This window comes from Apteryx mantelli, chromosome 6 (assembly GCF_036417845.1).
Source record: "Apteryx mantelli isolate bAptMan1 chromosome 6, bAptMan1.hap1, whole genome shotgun sequence".
NCBI lineage: Eukaryota > Metazoa > Chordata > Aves > Apterygiformes > Apterygidae > Apteryx > Apteryx mantelli.
Window position 1 is genome coordinate 39,876,238 of NC_089983.1, and position 18,175 is coordinate 39,894,412.

At 35.9% G+C, this 18,175-nt stretch overlaps 1 protein-coding gene across 3 annotated transcripts in view; it reads right to left on the bottom strand.

Annotated features, from left to right (window-relative positions):
* Positions 1 to 297: 297 nt before the first annotated feature.
* The window catches only part of ZNF148 (zinc finger protein 148), a 36,118-nt gene continuing 18,240 nt past the window's right edge, over positions 298 to 18,175 (bottom strand). For 2 of the 3 annotated variants that reach the window (XM_067299327.1, XM_013959749.2), the window contains exons 2-7: positions 14,914 to 15,259; positions 13,563 to 13,688; positions 10,367 to 10,490; positions 9,623 to 9,706; positions 3,536 to 3,654; positions 298 to 3,188 (exon numbers count right to left, since the gene is read on the bottom strand). In XM_067299327.1, the coding sequence (XP_067155428.1) occupies positions 1,593 to 3,188; positions 3,536 to 3,654; positions 9,623 to 9,706; positions 10,367 to 10,490; positions 13,563 to 13,688; positions 14,914 to 15,243 (2,379 nt within the window). In that variant the 5' untranslated portion in view covers positions 15,244 to 15,259 and the 3' untranslated portion in view covers positions 298 to 1,592. The remainder of the gene's footprint in view (positions 3,189 to 3,535; positions 3,655 to 9,622; positions 9,707 to 10,366; positions 10,491 to 13,562; positions 13,689 to 14,913; positions 15,260 to 18,175) is intronic. The other variant, XM_067299328.1, reaches the window with a different exon arrangement.

Here is an 18,175-nt window from a genome sequence, read left to right on the forward strand (position 1 = left end):
ACATATACATATATACACATATATGTGTGTGTGTGTGTGTGTGTGTGCGCGTGTGTTTCCCTGGTTAATCAGCCTATGTTAGGCTTAAACTGCCTTAAACTACCAGACAGTGTCCCTTTAGGGAAGGTGCAATAGAACATACAGTTCAAAAATCTGTAAATTGTTAACTTAAACTACACAATAGTTATGCTACTCAAATCTTACAACCTTAAAAATGCACACAGAACTACTTATCGTACCATACTGTATACTTCAAGACAAAGTACTATTCAAAAAAACATATTCATGGTACAGGGATAAAGTTTGCAGTTTATTTATATTGTGAAATGCAATGAAAGCTTCTGATCACTCATCTATGCTCAAAAAGAAAGTCTGTTCACTAGCATTATTCAACAGTTTCAGTTGGTAAAATGGTAGCGAATTTCACTATGAAAACACTAAAAAGATATGCAATTTGAATGCCCACTTCTTCAACTTTCTGGGATACCTCAGTAAATTTAATTATCTGAATTGTCAAAAGTCTAGACAGAGAATTAAAACAATTTTCACAGAAGCTAAGAATATCCAATCTCAATTTATATTAAAATAATTGGAGCTGTATGAGATGACAATGATGCAACCATATCAAACCTAAAAATCTAAAATAGCTTTATTTTTTGAGAAATCAAAAACTATCAAATAGACTAAGTGCTCTATGTTAATCATTATGAATATGTAGGGTAAGGTACAATTAAGCTTTTAAATCTTGGAATACACAGTTTGTGTAAGCATTATGTAATTGGGAATGTCATCTACAGAGTATTTCAACTAAAACTTCAAAATCTTGATATCTGCATATGAAAAAGTCATTAAAAAGTTACATCTAGATTCAGCTGTACAAAGAAATACACATTACTTCAGGAATGAAGTAAAGGCATTAGCAGTTAGGTATTTTGCTAAAAAAAAGTGTTTAAAATATTTTAAATTAATTAGGCTTTTAAATAGTAGAGTTAGTCTATCAGAATTTATTTTTTCCTCCAAACACAACTCAATGTAATGCAAAGCAAAAATAAAGGGCAAATGGTCTAAAATTATTTTTGACAGAGGCAAGAAAGGATCTTCTTCTAGAAAATGCCATCTTTTAAAGCTATAATTGCTTGACCTTGAAACTTATAATTTACTCTGTTTAGTACGTGTTGATTCCCTGCTGAAGAGCAATGAGTATGCTGACAAGCTTAGAAATGACAATATGAATAATATCAGACAATAACTGTCCTCCCAAAGCATACAAGGAAACCAGTTAGGAAACAATCATGGGGGAAAGTCTTACCTGGGGATTTTGTTTATTTTAAATTTCATAGAAGGTAAAATAGTTTCTGTATTCAAACAAGTGAATAATAAACTGCCTTTGATAGGGGCAACAACATCAGGCAGTTCAATGACTGGTGACTAACCAAAAAAAAAAAAAAAAAGCAGTTATTGGTCTTGCTAATATCAGCTTACTTTTGTTTTAACATATCGCTCTTAAAAGCTGTACAGAACTCCATCTTATATAGAGCAACCCCGTTTTGACAAATGTGTTCTAAAGTGCCAGTATTATTTACAAAGATTTCTTAGCCAAAAGTCTGGCCCGTTGTGGCATCAGGTGAAGAAGTCATCCCAGCTCTACTGTCATTTACATTCACCAAGGGAAATTCTGGGAATTCAGCACTTGTCCCTGGTCCCCGAAGGTTCACCTGTCCATTGGCAGTGCTAAACTGAGATGATATTCCAGCTCTTGCCCCATGGTACTGAGCTCTGAAGGGCTGCTCAAAGGAGCTAATTTGATATGCTTGATGAACAGGCTGTGCCTCTGCCTTCTTCTGAGAAGTTACTTGATCCAAAAAGTCTTGTGTAGAGGAGGAGGAAGAATGATTTGCCTCATCACCTGAAAAGGGAAAAGGGTGCTGCGATTCACCAACCATTAGTCCAAAATGAGACTTGTCTGGAGTTGTTCTTAATGGAGAGTTCATTCCCGATCGAAAGCTATTGACCGGTATAGATGTGTAGACCTGTTTCTCTATGGAAGGAAATGCTGGCTGGGTTGTAAGAGTCTGGTTATCAGTCACAAAATTAAGGCTTGGGTTGTTCAAATAGGCATCATTTTGGCTAGTTCTGTCCAAAGCTTGTTGTAAAAACTTTGAATATTCTTGTAACATACTAGCTTTATCTGATGAGGAAGCTTGAGAGCTTGTTCCAACTGTCTCAGATTGGGTGACCTCAGATACTTCAGAAGAATTGATTGATATACTGGAGGTCACCTCAGTGTCAGCCACACTGAAAGATATTTCATGTTGTCCATTAGCCTTGTGTGAATAATGATCTAACAGAGTTTGCAGTACCTCATCTGGAATGACATTTTTGTCATGGTTACCTTTAATTTCAACATTCAATGCCTGTGTGTCTAATATTGATGCTGTGGCAGTTTCATCAATGACACTTGCCACCGCTGCCTGTGTTACCGAAGGTTGAGATGCTATGGTACTTACATTCAAGGCATATTCTCTACTGTTATTACTAGCTGCTTGTAGATACCTCTTTTTCTTTAAAAACTGCATTGCATCATCATAATTAGTGCTGCTGTGTACTGGTTTACTGGGCCCTTCCTGTAATGTATCCACTTGATCGATGTCAGCATTACCTTCAGAGTCCAGTAAACCTTGCTTATCCACAAGATCAAAAGCATACTTTGAAACCTTGTTGTCTTCATACGTAGATAAAGGTGAAATGGTTTGACTTTGCTCAAGTGGCTGCTTCAGACTCCTCTTGCTGTTAACTTTTTTGAGAACCAGCTTAGGTGGGTGTATTTCTCCAGAATTTGCTTCTTCTAAGTGCGTCCCACTGACAGAAGAATGTGGCATCTCAACAGCATATTCTGCTACCATATATTCATCTTTTACTTTAGTACTAGCAGAGTACAAAGGCAAATAGTCATTTTTGTCCTTCTTCTGTTCTGACTTATCTGTACTTTCCTTATCCACAGATTTTGTTTTCTCTGTTTTCTGCCTTTTCTTCTTTGGCAAGGAGCTGTCTTTCATAGGCGTAGAGAAACCAGAATCTTCCTCTGATGGCAAAAAGCCAACTTTGGTGGCACTTCTGTTCGGTTTCTTGTCACGGTTCTCATGGCACATGCGTTTATGTTTCAGCACACGATCAGTCCTGGAGAAATACTGCAGAAGATTTTTTATTAGAGAAAAATAAATATATTAGCAGTTGAAAAAGAAGCTCTTGATTCTAACAAATTTACTTGGCAGTTCATTCACTTTACCCACTTCTAATGAAATGTCAGACAACACAGTGTTGTTTGAAGCATCAAAGAAAAAACTATAAAATCAAGTAGAGACAGTTGTGACTCTGCTCCACCTGTGCACCAAGATAACCTACCGTAACAGAAAAAACATATTCTTTTGAAAGTTTATATGCATGCACATGACTACAACATCTGGAGAAATTCCCATGTGTACTACTCAAGAATTGAAAGGTGTTCTATATGAAAGGTTTCAAGAAATCCTGTTACCTGCAAACAATATTCGCACTGGTAAGGCTTCTCTCCACTGTGAGTTCTTTTGTGCCTTTCCATGTGATACTTCTGAATAAACCTCATACCACATTCATCACAACGAAATGGCTTCTCACCTGATAAAAAACATGTATCAATATTAATCTAAACAAAATAAATTCTCAAACAAAAAAAATTTCCACGCAATTATCAGGTAAAATATTACAGTCTCTATTAGAAACAATAAAGAAGAGGATTTAGTCTGTCGCTACTGAAAAAACAACATAGGGCTTACTCATGTCACAATTTTCCCAGGGCTCAGTTGTCTGATGCTTCAAAATAATCATAAAAGCAGAAAAATGGCATTTATACCAAAAAAGCTTTAAGAAACTAAATTCTCTCTCCTTTTTTCTAATGTGGGTACAGTTACGTGTCTTTAACCTAAAAAATGAAGAACTACAAAGACAGATAGGTATCCTTCCTAAACTGTTGCTACATATTCTTTTATGACAGAAGATTTTATAAAAACACCTTAATTCTCTCATCGACTTAGATAACACAATCCCATTCTTTCTAGAAAAGAATTATGTATTTTCAAGCTTTCAATTTAAGATATTTGTAGGGTTCTGTGTAATTTTTTTTTCCTTTCCTGATATCTGTATGCAGAACTGAAGTAACCGCTCTGAAAAATCTTATTATTTTGGTTGGAAATCCTGAATTGTTCTTATTAGAAAAATTAAGCTGAAAACAACAAATTTCTGTAGCTAAATTGATCCAGGCAAATTGAATTCTTTTTCCCTCTGATATTTTTATTTTCTAGGTTTCTCTGATGAACCCTAAAAATTCTAAGTGTCTGAAAAGTTAGTTTTGCTGTTACAAAAGTTCACTGTTATTCTACAGAACTCATCCTGAACAACAGTAATCCTACCTCTTAATATTATTATACAATCTTTTGAGTTGATGTAGAGATTTTGAATTCTTTTGATAGCATCTGTCAACATCCTCTTTGTTCTAGACACTGTATTGCTCTGATTTGGGGGATAGAAAACATCTATCTTTTGTCTCCAGAAATAGGCAGATTATTTTTCTCTATTTCTCTATTTCCCTTTTTTTCTGAGGTAGTTTCTGAGACATAATATTCTTTTATTCTTCAAATTATTTGATTTACTAAGATGTATATTCTCTATTTAGAATAGTGACATTTAGCCATATCCTCTCCAAGTAGAAATAGGGTTGATATGTCTACACCTTCAAGTAAGATGTTAGTATTTATAGAAACTGGAATGGAAAATACCTACATCACCTGCACATTTGCTCCTAGTCAGATCATTAATACTCAAAGTTTTGACCATCTTAATTTCAAGTAACTTCTAAATCTCTCTCTGTCTAAGCCTATGCCCTATTTCCAATTATTAATTCTTACCTCTCCACATGGCTTCTCAACCAATCCCTTCTTGGACAACTTATTGTCGTCTCCAATTTATCCTCTCCTAAACCAAATGATCTTCTCTCCTAAGATCTCTTTGATCCATCAGTAGTCCTTTTTCTAAAGGTTCACATTTAGTCTAGGACTAACCTTTGCCATTTCTTACTTATTAAAAACCAGCATAAAATCTTGGGGTTTTTAGCACTTAGCTATAGATAACACTTAACTATCATTTCATCATCTCTTGTACTGACTATAATCAAATCCTCCTCTCTGGCCTATTTCCCACCTTTCTAACTCCAGTTTCATTCTTCTTTTCATGTTCTCTTCATTTATCAGGCACACTTACTACTATGGTGTTTATTTATACCAAGTCTGTGGAGACTTTCTGAATCAAATTCATATCCCTATCTTTGCTTCTAAAGAAGATGAGGTAAGAGTTTTAGGTCATCTTTGTTCTAGTTTTATACACCAAACCATTCCATTCCCAAAGACTACTTTTTAATCCTTTCTACTTACTGCTTTCTTTTCCTTTGTTCCACTATTCCACTTGGCGCTTCCTTTATATGTCCCCTTCAAACGATTTTCCTTATGTTGTCTGGAAGTTTGCTTTCCCACTCTCTTAAACCTTTCTTAGAAAACCAAACAGTAGTTTGGGATGAAGACTATCCTGAGTCTTACCAGAACCCAAACCAAGTCAGAGAAGCAAAAAAGACAGCTCAGTCTTATTCAGGAGCCCTCTGCTACCCCAGGAAGGCTAGAATACAAAATGCTTCACTGATACACTTACCTTCAGCCTTATACCCATTTTTGTACATGAACGGTCATAGAGCCCTCAATATCGTTCTACTTAAGCTGGCTATTTACCGGCAGAAGACTCTACCATCTGCCTGTTTCTCTTTTCAAAGTTTCAATAGGGTCAAGCAGAGGTTTTCATTTTTTTCTTTGTAGAGTATTACCACCAGCAATGATAAAGATGGCAGATACATAACTCTGGCAGCAGCAGCTTATGTGTCTGTGCCAGACCATGCACCACTTTGAAATGGCTTCCAAACAGTGTGGAAAAGGATCAGATTGTGACAGGTATTTTGGAGACTTTGAGAGTACACATGAAAGCATTGCTACCATGTCGCAACAGGAAGCAAAGTAATCCGTTTGGGGACACTGCCCTCGAATTAATCACTACAACACGGAAAATGCTACTTTTCAGAAGAATTCCAGAATACTCTGCAAGTAAGATTAAGAAACACTTTGTGAAACTGATACTATACTTAATTCTTGCTTTAATCTTCATAACGAACATAATATTAGAAAAAGATTAAAAATTAGTATGAAGATACACTTCCCATAATGCCTTCTTCCTAGAAGAAGCCTGAAACTTCAGATGCCTTCTGAAATTTTGTTGTACTCTTAAAACAGGACATATTGCAAATGGAGGAGATCATTAATAATAACCTTTTACTAATGTAGGAAGTGTCCAAGACATATTTTTCTGAAATAAGTTAGTGAGTAGGAAAGAATCAGATGTGAAAAAAGGCAAAACTGAAAAATACAGTAATTATAAGCATTGTTTATCAAAACAGCCTGAAGGAGAATATTCTTAAGACATTTTGAGTATGTTTTGTGTCTATATAGGAAATCTATTAAAACTGAGCATTAGTACTATTTATTGCTACAAATACAATGTGTACAAAGGCCCTAACAATTATAAAAGTTAACCTCTGGGACAGTTTAAAAATCTGAACAGACAAAATACAAACGATAAAATACAAAAGAAGGCAATAAAAAAGCAGCATGACTGAATAATAAGGCACTTGAATTGTTAGCCCCAATGTTGCTTTATTTTCTTATTATAATTTCATTTTTTGTGTTTAAAATGCAAAATGGGGTGGGTTACAGAATCAGGAGATGACACATGAATGCATGAGTGGGGAAGGAGTACAGAAACATCTCTCAACAAAAAAAAAAGTAGACATATTTGAAAAACACATGTGGTTTTATTCTCTTCAGGAGCCTAGGAAACTCAAAATATTGAAAATATTAATCTACCGATGACTCTTCCTCCTATCTGAAATGGCAATTTTCTGTATCATTAATGACAAATTTAGCAGCATGGTCCTATCACTGCTACCCCCCGTATATAAAATTGTTTCTAGTAAGTGAATTTTGTATTAATGCAATGTCTGCTTTTAGATGCAACTATTTAATTATTTACATAGGATAAGGCTGTTCATTGATGGCTTCCTACTTCCCTCATAACATTTCATTTGAGGGAATGGTTCAGAGAACAGAATTCAAATCATATTGGAACAAGCTACAGCACCTGTAAGTTCAGGGCTTGTCACAGGCATAAAACACGGCCTCTGACTGTTACCACTATTTTCGATGGTCCTAAAATACTGAACTTGAAAAACTGATAAAGATCTTAAAAAGAGGAGGAAACATCCTGTTCTTCATCAATGTTTTGAACACTGTAAAAAAAGGTGGGGCCAAAATGGTCATTTAGAGAGATAAAAAAGCAAAAGAAAAAAAAAGTATTTGTAATGAAAATTTCTCAGAGTGTGAAGACTCTGAAGCGAGCTCTCCTTCCCTCTCGCCAGAGTTAAAAATACAGACCCACTGCTCACCTCCCGGTCAGAGAAGCAACCTGAAATTTCAGCTGTTTTGGATGGGTTCAATTATGCAACTCTGAACAACAGTTTAACACTATACAGCCAATAAAGGCCCACTCGTGAATATTATCATATAGCAGTGAAAGTACAGAAGGGTAAGTAAAATGCCAATTAACTATACTGTAACTGGGCCAAGAAATCAAATTCAGCACTAGTCAAATACTTACTTACTAAATGAACTTCAAAAAAAATTTTTTTTTAAGATCAATGCTTTTAGTTTTTTTCAGAACAAGTCATATATATACAATAACCACAACCTCACTAAAAGTGCAAGATGGCAGTCCATGGGAAACTGGCTCAATAAAGTGATAATTAAACTGCTGGAAGTTGGGTCTTACATGCTCTCTCCTAAGCGTTTATATAGTTGTCATCTAGGAAACACCCATAATTCAACAGTTTAAACACAATCACCATTTTCAGTTTTCTAAGAAATAAACAAACTATACTAAACCAGCAGGATGCTGAGAAAAGGAGGAGAAGATAGTTATCTAAGAAGTCAGATAATAATATGGTTAATTTGTTAAATGGCAGCTTTTTCTCTGCTAAACAAAGATTGGTATAGGTAAAAGCTGGCAGAAAAAAAGAAAAAAAAAGAACAACCTCCCCCCCACCACCAAACCCTCCCTCCAAAGCTTACAATCAACACAGCAGAATTCTCATTAGAGCTAGAAGTCGAATTTTAAAAGATAATTAAATCAATTTATATAATATTTGCAGTCAAGCGTTAATTAACTACATTGCCCAGACTCTCATTTTCAAAGCCACGTACAGGGAATAATCCTCAGAAAAAAAATCTTCTGAAAAAATGAAAAAAAAAAAAAAAAAGACCATGCTTAAATTTTTGCCTTTTTTTTTGGGGGGGGGGAATAGACAGAAGAAAGAGATCGAGTGAGCATTCTTTTCAAGAATAATATCTGCACAAAGTGAAGGCAGCATGGTTCACCAATTCAGAGCCAGAGGAAAGACTAGGAACAGAACAAAGACATTGGACAGAAGAATGGAGGACTCTTCTGTGGCTGGCTGGCTGAAGGAAACCTACTTAGTCTGGACTCATGGCAACCTAGGATACAAAAACCCCATAAACAACAGGGCATTTGTGCATGCAACTCCCTGTACACTGCTCTGAAAATTCATTTTGCCGAGGTTTTTTTCCCTCTCAACTCTTACACATGCACACACTGCACTGCGTGTTAGTAGCTTTCATATCCATTTAAATGCTACAGACAAGAAACACTGTGCACATTCACCAGCTCTGCTTTTCTGCAAAACAGGCTGAGAAATTGGCATCTAGTCCAAAAGGACCATATTACAAAATATTTACAGAGGGATTGAAAGGCCATGCACCAAAATGCCAAAAACCCAATGAAGCCAAACCTGTTAAAGAATGTGGTTTTGTGCAGTGCAACAAGATAAAAAATAAACAAGTACATATAAACTTTAACTCTCTTTGGCTTAAAACTTTGGGCCTTATTTGACCTATATTGCATATTTTCAAACTAAGGCTCTTATTTTTAGAACAGTTCTGAATTAAACCTTTCAAAAAAGAGTGAAAAGTAATGCTGATACTAATACCTTTGGGATTAGGCATTTTGGCCATTTTAGTCCTGGCACTTTTCCATCAAATTCCAAAAGAAATAAAAAAATCTATTGAGATGTGATTTGGAAGTCCCAATTGTCCAAATTAATTTGATACAACAAAAGATACAACTGCTTAACAAACTTGGACTTTTACGAACACACAAACTTCAGGATTTGCTACTTGGGTTATTTTTAGAATACTATTTTCAAATTTGCTTACTAGAGTTTATACTCACTTTACAGCCAAAGAAAAGTGGAGCAAGTCAAAAAGCACAAAGCTAACTTAATTTTAAAAGTTTTATAACATATGTTAAGTCAAAACAAACTACAGCAGGATTTTAGGCTGCATACTTATTATCGGAAACCTTGCCTGAGTGGGGAAACAGTTCTTAAGCACGCTAGTAAAGATACTCAAGGCACTATACTCACCAGTATGAATCTTCTCATGCCTCTGTAGCAGGTACTTCTGAATGAAACGCATGTCGCACTGACTGCACTGAAATGGTTTTTCACCTTGAACAATATAATTCCACATCCATAAGTTAATAACTACACACTGTTGTTTCTGATAACTACTTTTGAGGAATATAAAAATGCCTATAAAAAACCCAGCATCTGAGCGAATTCCAAAAATATTCTAATACCAAAAAACATTAGCCTTACTAAGTATATGAACTGCAGAATTCTTTCCATGATCCTATGAGTCATATTAATACTAGCACGGAAGAGTGATCTGAAATGGCTGTAATTTCCTCATGAACAAGATCAATCACGATGCTGGCATAAGACTGCATTCAGGATACTGGCAAGCTATTATAATGGTAAGTACCTTTTTCACTTCTCCGAACCAGAGAGATACCTCATCAGGCAAATAAGCAGCTGGAGCACATTTTACAAAGGGGTCAATTTTGGCACTTAGGCTACAAGTCAACCCATTACTTTCTGATAAAGAAAGAAAAGAAACCTTGTAAACAGTTAGGTTTTCAGTTTATTAAACATATGTTGATTTTTTTTCTGGTATTCTTTTGACACTTTGGTGCATGGAATCTCTAAGCTTAGATGCCAAGTTAGCTACGCTCTTAAAACTGAAATTCGCATAGAGCTGAAAACATTTTTAACATAAGAAAACAAATCTTTATATAGTAGAAAAGACAATTTGAAGTCAAGCAGTACCTGTATGAATGAAGACATGTCTCTGTAAATGGTAGTTGGTTCTAAAGGCAGCATTGCAATGCTCACAAACATGAGATTTGTGGGTTTTCAGACCAAGTGATCCGTCCTCATTTATTGTAAGGATCTATTTTAAAAAGAGTAAAATTTGTTCTCACACTACCCTCTAAAGATGTCTTATTTACTAAAAAAAAAAAAAAAAATCTGTTTAATGCAGAAAATGTAAATATTTCAGGTAAACCATGCTAATTTCTACAAAACTATCCAATAGGCTTTTAGTTTACATTTCCAAACACAGCCCAGTACAACCTGTGTCTCATTAAATTAGAAGACATTTCAACAGGACAGAGACAAAAGCAGCTCATGGAAAACCAGCTTAGAGCTTCCCTATCCACAGCTGAGTCACTTTATATGCTACTGTTTACTTTGTCCGTCTGGTGGAAAGGAGGCAAAGTAACCAAACCACCTCTGGGCACAGAACCATGGATAATTATATTTTAAAGGAAAAATGAAACGTTATATTCTTGTTTCAATCACAATTTAAAATGTTTGTTAAAAAGTGTTAAAACCTATCCAGGATAGTCATACAAATTATCTGCATAATCTCCATAGTCTCGGAGACAAATTGTTTTTAAAAAACAAAATCTCAAAGCCATACAAGCAAAAGAATAGTATTATTTTTCTCTCTGTTCAAATTTTTCACTCAACAGAATATTGCTCGCTCAATAAACAGGCTGGAGCAGTTCCTTGACAAATTCAACTTTCCACACTCAATTGCTTTGGTATCAAAGCAGCTATTTTCATATGAATTTGAAAAAACTTAAATGAAAAAGATTTCCACTGTATCTACCTCATTCAATAAAGCTCATCACAGGTTTTCTCTTTTTGACCAAAAAAAGAACAAACAAAAAACCCCAAACCCCAAAACTCAACAGCAAAACCCCTATTATCTCTGGCAAGAGAATAAGAAAATTGGTAAGCAAGTTACATTTCCAAAAGTTTTACTTAACTGGAAACAAAACTATAAAGAAGAGTTTAAGTAACCTTAAATAAAAGTTAAATCCCTTGTTATTAAAAAAAAAAAAAAAAGTCTGCTGGGGAAAACACATCTGCATTTTACTTAATTAGGATGTTTGGGGAGTTTATGATAATGATAGTGATGAGAAAGGGAGAGTCAGAATAATCAAAATAACAATTTCTCTGCAACAGTAGCAAACACTGTAAGATCTATTTAAATAATTTTTATTCTGCTGCATCAAAACTCAGCAAGGCCGAAATCTTGAGCCAACAAAATCTCGTGCATTCACTCTGAAGGACAAGCACATTCATACGTTTATCAGATTGGTACGTTATAGCTCCAGTAAGTCACAGATACAGACAATTATAAAAATTCTGTTCTGTAACAATATAGTACTAATGAAACACTGACTGGTTATTTAAAATGAATTTAAATACATGTTATGAAATGTTTTTCATATATTATATTGAAATTTTTAAATAACCGTGCAGAAAATGTACTTAATTTCATAGTTAGCCTAAATCTGGGTTCTTCTACTGCATCTATTCATTGCACCGCCTCTTAAGTCAAGAAAATTAGTTTTGTCAGTGCAGTTTTCCTATTAAAAGCAACAAAAAGTGTACGCGTGTTTGTGTATGTATGTGCGCATGTGTGTGTGCACGTGGGGGGAAGTAGACAGGATTCATAAAAGCTACTGCCTTTTTATGTGTATGATGAGCAAGTTAAAATAAAACAAAATTTAAAGTGTGTTTCAGTATATTAATTGACTTCCATAGGTAAAAGCCACAGGGGCTGTTTGGATGGAAAAATCAACCCGAGTACTCTGGGAACACTAACTCAAACCGGAGTAGGCTCTCACCTATATTAGTCCTTTAGCTTCTTTCTGCCATTGTATTCTTACAAACCTTTAAAAAAGTGGGGGAAAAGACTGAAGAACCTGTTTAATGATTCTCCTGATCATTTTTCAACCTTTTGTTATCTCAGAAGAATGGCACTGACAGATCGGGAGATATAAAGGAAGCATGCAAGTACACGTCTGTTGAAAGAGGGGCACATGCCTCTCCTACCTTGCAATGTTTCCATGGAAGTGATCTGTGGAGGGTATTCAAACTAGAGCTCCTTATTTTAATCAAAGGGAGAAGTATCTCAATGCAAAGGTTTTGGAACTTGCTTCCACGCCCAATCTGAAACAATGTGTCAACTTTCCAAGAACACTACAAATGCCACCTAATTTGACAGTGGTTCGGGGAGGACTGAAAGGTAGCTAACGTTGGGAAAACAGCAATTAGGCTTTGGATTTTTTGCTGATGTTGGAGTGGGTTTTCCTTCAATGCATATGCAATCTGGGTTGATTTCAGAGCAGGCTTATTTTAATGCTGCTGTGTGACCATATGTATATATATAAAACTGATTTTTGCCTATCAGAGCATCCTGCGTACATTCTACTTTAAACCTGAAGATTAATATTGATTTGGGGAATTACTAGAAGATAGAACACTGCCGCAGCACTTGGCCCTCACCTCATTTGGTGAAATGATGCTGTTTTTATCTGAAGTAGGTCTCAACAGAAGAAAATCTAAGCTTTTCAGACATACAGGGATACATACTCTTCATGAATGGATCTTCAAAACAATTTTTGAAGTAACAAACCAGCAGCTATTGTAAGGTTCTTTTGATATAAATAAATACATATATGAAGATGATTATGACCACAGGAATATTCCCTACCAGTAGATTATTTTATATACATTAGTAAACTTTTTAAAATTTTCAAAACTACCATTTTAGATTTCTTTTTAAGAACTTTTCACTATGCATAAAGCATATAAAATTATCAGGCTCACATGAAAGCACAACTATTATTAGATAGATACAGAGTAATGATTTATAAGTTGTCTACAAAACTACTGACTCATAATTAAAAAAAATATTTGGAGAGAGAACTGCCTGGAGAGACAGATGTTAAAATGTGTCAAGGGTTCATGTTGCTAAAAAGAGTTCAAAGAAAAACAGTGTTAAAATCAGGTTTTGTTTTGGGTCTCTGGTAAACTTCCAAACTGCATCTTTACTGAGCAAACAAACAATTTCCAGCCTAACTACTTCAAGTGCTAATGAAATTAGTCATAGTCAACCAAATCTTCAGGTTCTTTTAATCTTGGTTTTGCCAAATCAATGTCTTACTTTTGCTGGTGAACGCTGTTTTCTTTTCTTCTTTTTCTGCAAATCTACTGGCTCTCGTATTTGTTTTTTGTCTCGTTTCTGTTGTTCAGATGCATCAGTAAAGGTAATTTCTTGCTTTACACTGATCTGTTAAGATACCAAGTGCCAGTTTCAGGTAAGGTTCTCACTACAGAAAAGCAATTTTTCAATTTTAGAAGATGACAAACTGCTGAAACAGAAAACCTTTTTCTAAGGGAATTATCTTGTGGTTTCATTCTTTCAGAAATTTAAGTGAAAGGAATAATAAGTATCTTAAATAGAAAGGGCATAGTTAATTTCTACAGTGACATTTTGATGTATCCTTTCATTCATCTCCGAAAGTCTTTTTTCCTTCTGACCTGTGGTGATTTTGAGATCAGTTGTTATATTAAAATCACTTCCATTTGTGCAACCATTCAGTTTTTCATACCTATTTTACTTTAGTCCGTGTATTGTCAAGGCAAGATTTAACGGAATAGTTTATTAGGTATTTAAAACAAAAAGTATTTTTTAAGAAAACAAGAATAGTGCTAATGAAGGTTTTTTTCCAAAAAAAAAAAAAAAATTTCTTGATCTAATGTAAACTTTAATAAAGAGCAAGATAGTCTTACATTTTTCTAACACCTGAACCATCTGATCTACAGCTAACAGCCTAATGTTTTAACAATGCTACCTTTATAAAGATTATTCTTCATATATAAGGCTATCTACTTTTTAAGTCCTTGTAATTATCCTTTATGTTTGAATGGTAACAGTGATGATGTGCTGTATTACAGATAGACGCTCTGTTTTCAAAAGGAAGTCATCTCTATTCGCTCTGGGATAGATGAGGTACACCTTCTACTGGGCATCAAGGAGGGGCATATTTATGGTCATGTATGAAGTGTCACAGTCCAACCTGCAGTGTGAATGCAATTGCTAAGCGTCCACATACTTGGAAAACATGTAAGAAAATGTTTCCTATAGCAAGAGAATTAAATAGTACTACGAACACCATAAATGGTATGCACCTCTTAATAATGCTATTTATTCTGATTTGTAGTTACCCTTGAACATTAAACGTATTTAAAAGAGCACATTTTAACTCATCAATTCATATGGTAACAGCCTGATTATAAAATATTTATAAAACAGATACTGAAAGATTATATTTAATTGGCAAATTTTATCCACAGCCAGAGGCAAATGACATTTTCATAAATAGCATCTATTCATAAATATTTTGATAATCAAAATCCAAACAAGCAATTAATAAATTCTTGCCAGAGTAGGATAAGACTACTAAATCATGCTTCCTAGTAATTTCTCCATATTTCACAAAGAAAGTGCTTACAGGGACATTAACAGCATACTGCAGCCCTTGAGGAAGTCTATCTTGGGTATCCATGTCATCATCATTTTTTACCGTCTCCTCATGGACCATGAGTTCATCATGTGAAATCATCTCTTGCTGTCGAAGTTCACTTTCCTGTAACACTTCATCTGTTGCAAGAATTTCTTGGTGCGCCATAGTCCGATCTTGAAGCACTGCCTCTTGCCGTTCTCCCGACACTCCAGACTGGTCAGATACTGCACCCATCCCTACCATAGCCCTGGATGACTGCATTTGGTCTATGCCACCACATTTAAGAAATAATCCTCCCAGCTTGTCTTCAATGTTCATTCTTAAGTGCAATAACCTACAAAGAAAGTTTTGATAGTAAACATCTAAAATTGGTGCTCTTACTTAAAATTTTTACTTAAAAACATTTTACAAGAACTCAGTCAGTACTCAGCATACAGGCACACACTCCTAAAATTGATACCAAATAAAAGTGAAATGCTGGGTATCTTGATTCAGCATAAGAGTCTCTCACACTCAGGCATATATACACAGACATACACTTTCAAATGAAAAGTTTATAACTAGGTGCCTTTTGATTACTGGAAAAGTTTTAATTAAATGACAGCTAGAAAGAATTTAAGTCTCCTCCTAACGCCTTAGAAAACAGCTTTTTTTCATGTCTCTTTTACTCCATTTTCTTCTCCTGTTTTGATTTATCTTCTAGAGATGCCTCTCATTTTTGTCCTGCTCTCCCTGCTTTCTTAGGGCTTTCTTTAAGGGCTCTTTTACCCCCAACTGCCCTGGGCATACTCTAGCTGCTGGAACACCTCAATATCCACAAGTAAGAAAAAGGGCAACTTTTTGCCAGAGGTCTATATTAAGATGGACTAGAGAGAAGTCAAATTTGTTTATAAAAAGCCTATTCATTTCCATACCCACTAAACCACTGGAGAATTAGTCAGAAAACATGAATTCCAGCAGTGAACAGCAATACCATTACATTGATTGATGATCCACACATAGATAAAAAAACTTAATACTCCAAACAGCGTCATGGCATTATTAAACCATTTTAAGAAGAGGCAGTAGGGTTCGGTGAAGCTGAAAGTGGCAGCCTCTACTTATTCACCTTGCTTTTTCCCAGTTGACCTGATCTTGCCAGAAGGCCGGGACACGGCCCTCTAGGCTTCACTGCAAGGTAGTCCTAAGACGACTCTTCTCCTTGGCATACTGGATGTCCAGTCACGGCAGCACCAGCCTTCGCACTCCTCCCCAGGCCCCCAGATTCCTACCCATTCCACACCCGCCGGCTCTGCTCGCTCCTTCAGACACGCTCCCTTCCTCCAGCCCTCCGGCTTCCCAGCACTGGAGCGGAGAGGCTGCACAAACCCCTCTGCTTCAATCGTAGCGACAGGGCAGAGGCACAGCAGGGTCGGACACTACAGGACAGGCCTAGCCGAAACACACGACAGATATTGCGGAAGCGTTGTTGCAGCATCGGCACCTTTGATTTTGATGCATTCAGAATTACGATACAAACATGTGTTGGTATATTAGCAATCACCAGCTTCAAATTCTGCCTCCCTAACAGTGCAGCGTGGGGACGGGAAACAAATCAGCAGCTCCATCTCAACTCAAGCCTCACTCCGATGCTACTTTTCTCTCCATACAGCTCCAGATGACAACTAGTAACCAAAGAAGTTAAGTCTCTCTGCCTAGAATCCAGCAGGGCCATCACCTTGCAGAAATTCATCACGATAACTCACTCCCAATTTAACACCCTGCCAACTAGCAAAATGATTGGATCAAACAAATATAGATGTAATGTTTAAATTCCAATTTTTAGTTTGATCACAGAAACCACCTACCAAAGCATTCCAGAAGATTTTTCAGATGAAGAAAAATTCTAAATGTATCTTAATCCATTGTGAAGATTAGTCTATACTAAACTATGACAAGTTTACAAAATAAATAGCAGCCCTTCCTCAGGGGAGATTCTGGAGTATTTGATAGGAATGCAACCCACTAGCAGAACTTGCTGATAAAGGTCTCACAGTTCTTCTACATCAGTTTCAAATACTACTATTAGTTCTTATCTTCTGAAAGTAAAATCCAATTTCTTCAAAAAAAAACCAACATAAAAAGAAAAAAAGCCAGCTTTAACATCTTCTGGTAGTAATTCATGCAGTGCAAGTCGAAAGTGAAAGCATGTTTGTCTCTGTTCTCTATCATGAGTTTCTAAATTTCTGTATATATCACAGAAAGCCTGACTGACAGGATGTTCTGATAAATACATTTCTGGGTTTCAAATAAATAAAAAGCATGCCAAAGAAAGAAGCTTTTCAGTCAATTACAGATTTTCTTTTAGTAAGCCTTCCTCTGATGGAAGTCTGAACGATGCAGTCACCAAGCAAGATCTGTTTGTTTATACATGACAACGTCATCAAAAATTGTACTAATCTTCATTCCTGTGTAACTGTAGCCCAAGTTCTGGAGTGTAAGACAGCAAAGAAAAAAATCTAAATTATTAATAGGAAAAGCCAACTAGTTTTGGAAAATGGGAAATACAAAACTGAAATATTTGAGACAAGAGTGCTGGCCGATATTCTCTAGATCAATAATCTAACCTTTTAGTAAACTAGAGATGAAGAGTTCAAACACATTTTCACTGAATTAATAGCCTAGGATATCATACAAACAGCACCTTCAGAATAGCTATCCTCCAAGATTTTATTAAAACTACTAACAAAATTACAAGGTCTTACAGGATAAAACTCCACAAAAGTGAGTTGCAGTGGTTCAGACTGCCAGAGGCAAGGTCCCAGAGCCTGGAAGGCCAGCAGAAATGACAGCAGCCAACAAACTTCGCGTTCTGGACGAGAGTCCTGCAGGCTAGTTGGTGAAACAGGCAGCAGTTTTCCAGTTTTGCTGTTGTCAATGTTTAGAAGCTCAGAACTTTGCCTGAAGTTTTGGAGGGAAAAGAGAGTTGTGGAAGCAAACACTGCTGATTCTAGTAAACTAAGTTTTCAACCCTCAGAGGACAGCTTCTTCCAACTCCCTTACCTGTTGTCTCGTTCAGGCTCTGCAGATACCGTACGCTGACATGAAATAGGATTCTAAGAGCTTTCATACCAGTCAGTAATGCAGGGGCTGATCTCATTCTGTGTAGTAGACTGGGAAGAAAGAGAGACCTTGGGAAGAACTGACCAGCAAGCACAAAGGTCAAAACAGCTGTTGCCCCAAACTGTTTTTTCTAAATCATATCTGAACA